We start from the raw sequence: 8,121 nt of genomic DNA, 5'->3' as shown, positions 1-8,121 counted from the left end.
TCAGCAGGGCTACATATTCTGATCCATGATGTTAATTCACAGGTCAAGCTTCCTCTGATATCAGCAATCAGAGTCAAATCAATACTGTAGCTCACAGGATGAGATGGAGCCTTCACTGTGACCTATAATCAGTGACTTAGAATCCCCATTCACTGTGACCTATAATCAGTGACTTAGAATCCCCATTAACTGTGACCTATAATCAGTGACTTAGAATCCCCATTCACTGTGACCTATAATCAACGACTGAGAATCTCCATTCACTGTGACCTATAATCAACGACTGAGAATCTCCATTCACTGTGACCTATAATCAACGACTGAGAATCTCCATTCACTGTGACCTATAACCAGTGACTGAGAATCCCCTCCAGTGTGACCTATAACCAGTGACTGAGAATCCCCTCCACTGTGACCTACAGTCAGTGAATGAGAATACCCTCCACTGTGACCTATAACCAGTGACTGAGAATCCCCTCCACTGTGACCTACAGTCAGTGAATGAGAATCCCCTCCACTGATCCCAACCCATGGACAGAAACAGATAGAGCTACAGTATGTAAGAAGTGCTGTGCCTAAATTGTACATGTGAGCTACCAGTGAGCCTTGCAGGGAGGTCTATACCATTCTAAACCCCTTGAGGTTTTGTCTTGAATTTGACAAGATGACAGGAAGGAGCCTAGGTGACTCCTAGACCACACAGAACTCATAATAAATATACTATTATATCAAAGTGCTGTGGATCATAGTACAGTCTGGCTACACAAGGTAAGAAGACATATTCTTATCATAGCATTACAACAGGGCACAACCTTGATCCGGTAAACAGAAGAAAAAAACACGCAGCCGATATGACAACATGAAGGAAAAGTATGACATTTCTTAGACATGGGTGAAAGAGCAGAAGCAACACCCCCCCCCCCCCCCCCCCCATGCACAATTACAAAACACCAATAATACATTAAGATATGTTGTTGTGATACCTCTAAACTTCCAACTTCCACTATAATCCCCCAGAATGCATTTTAAATTTGTATTTTAACACCTAAGGGAAATGTATAGGTATCTTTCTCTGACCAACAATACAAGCAGACTGCTGTATCTCATGTATTATTCATGGTACAGTCTCTGTGCTGTAGTTCACTGTAGAGGGCATCTCCTGGCTTAGGGCAGAGAGGTATTAGTTCAGCACAGGGGAATAACGAGCCAGGCCTGTCTCTGTAGTTGGATGGAGAGGAGCTGAAGAATTTCAGTGTTTTTAATAAATCTCAGCCATATGGTGTGGTAACCTGACTCTAATTTATGGTATGGTAACTTAAACTCTAATTTATGGTATGGTAACCTAACTGTAATTTATGGTGTGGTAACCTAACTGTAATTTATGGTGTGGTAACCTATCTGTAATTTATGGTGTGGTAACCTAACTGTAATTTATGGTGTGGTAACCTATCTGTAATGTATGGTGTGGCAACCTAACTCTAATTTATGGTGTGGCAACCTAACTGTAATTTATGGTGTGGCAACCTAACTGTAATTTATGGTGTGGCAACCTAACTGTAATTTATGGTATGATAACCTAACTGTAATTTATGGTATGGTAACCTAACTGTAATTTATGGTGTGGCAACCTAACTGTAATTTATGGTGTGGTAACCTAACTGTAATTTATGGTGTGGCAACCTAACTGTAATTTATGGTGTGGTAACCTAACTGTAATTTATGGTGTGGCAACCTAACTGTAATTTATGGTGTGGTAACCTAACTGTAATTTATGGTGTGGCAACCTAACTCTAATTTATGGTATGGTAACCTAACTGTAATTTATGGTGTGGTAACCTAACTGTAATTTATGGTATGGTAACCTAACTGTAATTTATGGTGTGGTAACCTAACTGTAATTTATGGTATGGTAACCTAACTGTAATTTATGGTGTGGCAACCTAACTCTAATTTATGGTATGGTAACCTAACTGTAATTTATGGTGTGGTAACCTAACTGTAATTTATGGTATGGCAACCTAACTGTAACTTATGGTGTGGCAACCTAACTGTAATTTATGGTATGGCAACCTAACTGTAATTTATGGTATGGCAACCTAACTGTAACTTATGGTATGGTAACCTAACTGTAATTTATGGTATGGTAACCTAACTGTCATTTATGGTATGGTAACCTAACTGTAATTTATGTGTCTGAATGTCTCTTCAAACTCTGGAATATGTCAAATCAAATCAAAGTTTATTTGTCACGTGCGCTGAATACAACAGGTGTAGTAGACCTTACAGTGAAATGCTTACTTACAGGCTTTAACCAATAGTGCAAAAAAAGGTATTAGGTGAACAATAGGTAGGTAAAGAAATAAAACAACAGTAAAAAGACAGGCTATATACAGTAGAGAGGCTATAAAAGTAGCGAGGCTACATACAGACACCGGTTAGTCGGGCTGATTGAGGTAGTATGTACATGTAGATATGGTTAAAATGACTATGCATATATGATGAACAGAGAGTAGCAGTAACGTAAAAGAGGGGTTGGCGGGTGGTGGGTATGGCAGGACACAATGCAGATAGCACGGTTAGCCAATGTGCGGGAGCACTGGTTGGTCGGCCCAATTGAGGTAGTATGTACATGAATGTATAGTTAAAGTGACTATGCATATATGATAAACAGAGAGTAGCAGCAGCGTAAAAAAGAGGGGTTGGGAGGTTGGGGGGGCAAACAATCCAAATAGTTTGGGTAGCCATTTGATTACCTGTTCAGGAGTCTTATGGCTTGGGGGTAAAAACTGTTGAGAAGCCTTTTTGTCCTAGACTTGGCACTCCGGTACCGCTTGCCATGCGGTAGTAGAGAGAACAGTCTATGACTGGGGTGAATGGGGACTTTGACAATTTTTAGGGCCTCCTCTGACACCGCCTGGTGTAGAGGTCCTGGATGGCAGGCAGCTTAGCCCCAGTGATGTACTGGGCCGTCCGCACTACCCTATGTAGTGCCTTGCGCAGCCTTGTCAGAGGCCGAGCAATTGTCGTACCTGGCAGTGATACAACCAGTCAGGATGCTCTCGATGTTGCAGCTGTAGAACCTTTTGAGGATCTGAGGACCCATGCCAAATCTTTTTAGTTTCCTGAGGGGGAATAGGCTTTGTCATACCCGCTTCACGACTGTCTTGGTGTGTTTGGACCATTCTAGTTTGTTGTTGATGTGGACACCAAGGAACTTGAAGCTCTCAACCTGCTCCACTACAGCCCGTCGATGAGAATGGGGGCGTGCTCGGTCCTCCTTTTCCTGTAGTCCACAATCATCTCCTTAGTCTTGCTTATGTTGAGGGATAGGTTGTTATTCTGGCACCACCCGGCCAGGTCTCTGACCTCCTACCTATAGGCTGTCTCGTCGTTGTCGGTGATCAGGCCTACCACTGTTGTGTCGTCTGCAAACTTAATGATGGTGTTGGAGTCGTGCCTGGCCATGCAGTCGTGCAATAGAGATTGCATCATCTGTGGATCTGTTTGGGCGGTATGCATATTGGAGTGGGTCTAGGGTTTCTGGGATAATGGTGTTGATGTGAGCCATTACCAACCTTTCAAAGCACTTCATGGCTACAGACGTGAGTGCTACGCATCTGTAGTCATTTAGGCAGGTTGCCTTTGTGTTCTTGGGCACAGGGACTAAGGTGGTCTGCTTGAAACATGTTGGTATTACAGACTCAATCAGAGACATGTTGAAAATGTCAGTGAAGACACCTGCCAGTTGGTCAGCACATGCCCGGAGCACACGTCCTGGTAATCCATCTGGCCCCGCAGCCTTGTGTATGTTGACCTGTTTAAAGGTCTTACTCACGTCGGCTACGGAGAGCGTGATCACACAGTCGTCCAGAACAGCTGATGCTCTCATGCATGCCTCAGTGTTGCTTGCCTCGAAGCAAGCATAGAAGTGATTTAGCTTGTCTGGTAGGCTCATGTCACTGGGCAGCTCGCGGCTGTGCTTCCCTTTGTAGTCTGTAATAGTTTGCAAGCCCTGCCACATAAGACGAGCGTCGGAGCTGGTGTAGTATGATTCAATCTTAGCCCTGTATTGACGCTTTGCCTGTTTGATGGTTCGTCGCAGGGCATAGCAGGATTTCTTGTAAGCTTCCGGGTTAGAGTCCCGTGCCTTGAAAGCGGCAGCTCTACCCTTTAGCTCAGTGCGAATGTTGCCTGTAATCCATGGCTTCTGGTTGGGGTATGTACGTACAGTCACTGTGGGGACGACGTCCTCGATGCACTTATTGATAAAGCCAGTGACTGATGTGGTGTACTCCTCAATGCCATCGGAAGAATCCCGGAACATGTTCCAGTCTGTGATAGCAAAACAGTCCTGTAGTTTAGCATCTGCTTCTTCTGACCGCTTTTTTATAGACCGAGTCACTGGTACTTCCTTTTTTAATTTTAGCTTGTAAGCAGGAATCATGAGGATAGAGTTGTGATCGGATTTACCAAATGGAGGTTGAGGGAGAGCTTTGTACACGTCTCTGTGTGTGGAGTACAAGTGATCTAGAATTTTTCCCCTCTGGTTGCACATTTAACATGTTGATGGAAATTTGGTAGAACTGATTTAAGTTTCCCTGCATTAAAGTCTCCGGCCGCTAGGAGCTCCGCCTCTGGGTGAGTGGTTTCCTGTTTGCTTATTTCCTTATACAGCTGACTGAGTGCGGTCTTAGTGCCAGCATCTGTCTGTGGTGGTAAATAAACAGCCACGAAAAGTATAGCTGAAAACTCTCAAGGCAAGTAGTGTGGCCTGCAATTTATCACAATATACTCTACTTCAGGCGAGCAAAATCTAGAGACTTCCTTAGATTTCGTACACCAGCTGTTGTTTACAAATATGCACAGACCCCCCCCCCCGCCCCCCGTCTTGCCGGAATGTGCTGTTCTATCTTGCCGGTGCAGCGTATATCCCGCTAGCTGAATATCCATGTCATCATTCAGCCACGATTCCGTGAAACATAGGATATTACAGTTTTTTATGTTCCGTTGGTAGGATATTCGTGATCGTACCTCGTCTAATTTATTGTCCAATGATTGCACGTTGGCGAGTAGTATTGACGGTAACGGCAGCTTTCCCAGTCGCCTTCTCCGGGTCCTGACCAGGCATCCGGCTCTTTGTCCTCTGTACCTGCGTCGCTTCCTCTTGCAAATAACGAGGATGTTGGTCCTGTTGGGTGTTTGGAGAATGTCTTGTGCGTCTTGCTTGTTGAAGAATATTTTTTTTGTCTAATCCGAGGTGAGTGAACTTTGTCCTGATATCCAGAAGCTCTTTTCACACACACACACACACACACACACACACACACACACACACACACACACACACACACACACACACACACACACACACACACACACACACACACACACACACACACACACACACACACACACACACACACACACACACACACACACACACCAACTCTCTCCTTCCTGGTTGACCTCTTAATAACTCAACATACAGGCTCTCCCTCCCTCCTTGCTGGTAGACCTCTCAATAACTCAACATACAGCCTCTCTCTCTCTCCTTCCTGGTTGACCTCTCAATAACTCAACATACAGGCTCTCCCTCCCTCCTTGCTGGTAGACCTCTCAATAACTCAACATACAGCCTCTCTCTCCTTGCTGGTAGACCTCTCAATAACTCAACATACAGGCTCTCCCTCTCTCCTTGCTGGTAGACCTCTCAATAACTCAACATACAGGCTCTCTCTCTTCTTCCATGAGCACACAATTATGTCGAGTGACAAGTTCATTTTTCTCCTGCTGAATAGATTGAGTCATTGATTTTAATCTTGGAGCCGTATGGAGGTTTTGATTAATGAAATGAAAGGATCTTTTCCCAAAGCACTACAGAGAATACGTTGCCTGTTTACTCGCCTTCTACCACTGTGATATTCTTCTGACACTTACAGTACAATGTACAACCGAGCTCAGTAACGGATAATGGGAAATCTTTGGGGTCCATTGCTGAAAACAGGTAACCTTGACCTTGGGGTTATTGATGATATTGATGGTATTGATGGTTCATAATAATACATTTTAATATGGTAATATATTTCAATGTAGTAGGAGCTCAATATGTATTTGAAGGACTCTCACACTTTGGTACCTGTAGTAAAGAAAGTCTTGACTACACTTCTACAATAGAAAGTAATGGACTCCCAGGTTAAAATGTATTTGACATTGTGACCAGTGATGTCTTACCAAACGCAGAGCTAATACCTATAATAGTATGTCCCCAAGGACAATGGCTGCTGATGCAGGGACACAGAGACCTCTCCTCTATGGCTGTAGAGACCAGGCTGCAGCCCTACAATTTATCAGTCTGGTTAAATTAGGGAGATTGCCAAATGTGGTCCCTTGTGCGAATGTGAAGAAATGTGGCTTTTAATGTGATTGCCAGAGGCAGCTGTGCCATAACTCAAGGTTAAGGTTGGTTGCAGAAAGGGAATATTTTTTTATTTTTTTTATATGAGGGCATTTACAATGTGATGATGCCAAACATGCTTTAATGAGAAGTGGGAGAAGTGCTTTGTGGTCCACCTGTAAACATGCTTTAATGAGAAGTGGGAGAAGTGCTTTGTGGTCCACCTGTAAACATGCTTTAATGAGAAGTGGGAGAAGTGCTTTGTGGTCCACCTGTAAACATGCTTTAATGAGAAGTGGGAGAAGTGCTTTGTGGTCCACCTGTAAACATGCTTTAATGAGAAGTGGGAGAAGTGCTTTGTGGTCCACCTGTAAACATGCTTTAATGAGAAGTGGGAGAAGTGCTTTGTGGTCCACCTGTAAACATGCTTTAATGAGAAGTGGGAGAAGTGCTTTGTGGTCCACCTGTAAACATGCTTTAATGAGAAGTGGGAGAAGTGCTTTGTGGTCCACCTGTAAACATGCTTTAATGAGAAGTGGGAGAAGTGCTTTGTGGTCCACCTGTAAACATGCTTTAATGAGAAGTGGGAGAAGTGCTTTGTGGTCCACCTGTAAACATGCTTTAATGAGAAGTGGGAGAAGTGCTTTGTGGTCCACCTGTAAACATGCTTTAATGAGAAGTGGGAGAAGTGCTTTGTGGTCCACCTGTAAACATGCTTTAATGAGAAGTGGGAGAAGTGCTTTGTGGTCCACCTGTAAACATGCTTTAATGAGAAGTGGGAGAAGTGCTTTGTGGTCCACCTGTAAACATGCTTTAATGAGAAGTGGGAGAAGTGCTTTGTGGTCCACCTGTAAACATGCTTTAATGAGAAGTGGGAGAAGTGCTTTGTGGTCCACCTGTAAACATGCTTTAATGAGAAGTGGGAGAAGTGCTTTGTGGTCCACCTGTAAACATGCTTTAATGAGAAGTGGGAGAAGTGCATTGTGGTCCACCTGTAAACATGCTTTAATGAGAAGTGGGAGAAGTGCATTGTGGTCCACCTGTAAACATGCTTTAATGAGAAGTGGGAGAAGTGCATTGTGGTCCACCTGTAAACATGCTTTAATGAGAAGTGGGAGAAGTGCATTGTGGTCCACCTGTAAACATGACACAGTGGAGATGTCCTTTTTCATCAGAACTTCTGTCCTGGGGGGAGAACCAGGATGTTTTTTGTTGTTCCATCCACTTACGCTTTGACATCTAATGCACACAATAAAACAGAGTCAGAACATTAAAATAATGATTTTGATGACTGATCCAATCACCTTTATTCATGATATCATGACATATTTTATGGGTTAATAAGTACAGGACTCAACTGTATTAACTTCTGAGAGGTCCTATTTAAGTAGAGTATTAAACAGAATTGAGATTTGTAATAGCCCAGTGTGTGTGTGCGTGCGTGCGTGCGTGCGCGTGCGTGCGTGCGTGCATGCGTGTGTGTGTGTGTGTGTGTGTGTGTGTGTGTGTGTGCGCGTGCGTGTGTGTGTGTGTGTAATCATCAAGCTACAGAAAGGGGTATCCAATGTGTTCCTTATCCCAGAGGTACCCTTCCTCCCAGACACAGGTGTGCCCATAAAGCGTGACGGATCAATTTCAGATAGCATCCTGTGTCTCCTTCTCTCACAGACAATAATCTTGCATGACCTGGTCTGTTGTTAATTTCAAAAGATAAATAGATTAGATGT

General features: G+C 43.7%; 1 protein-coding gene across 1 annotated transcript in view; it reads right to left on the bottom strand.

Moving 5' to 3' along the window:
- The window catches only part of LOC139572680 (mucin-2-like), a 29,491-nt gene extending 26,388 nt beyond the window's left edge, over window positions 1–3,103 (bottom strand). The window contains exon 1 of the mRNA XM_071395357.1: window positions 3,030–3,103. Coding sequence (XP_071251458.1) covers window positions 3,030–3,103 — 74 coding nt within the window. The remainder of the gene's footprint in view (window positions 1–3,029) is intronic.
- Between the last annotated feature and the right edge of the window lie 5,018 nt (window positions 3,104–8,121).

This window comes from Salvelinus alpinus, chromosome 4, assembly GCF_045679555.1.
Source record: "Salvelinus alpinus chromosome 4, SLU_Salpinus.1, whole genome shotgun sequence".
In the NCBI taxonomy this organism is placed as follows: domain Eukaryota; kingdom Metazoa; phylum Chordata; class Actinopteri; order Salmoniformes; family Salmonidae; genus Salvelinus; species Salvelinus alpinus.
Note: the sequence above shows the minus strand (reverse complement) of the source record. Positions and strands in the feature narration are given on the sequence as shown.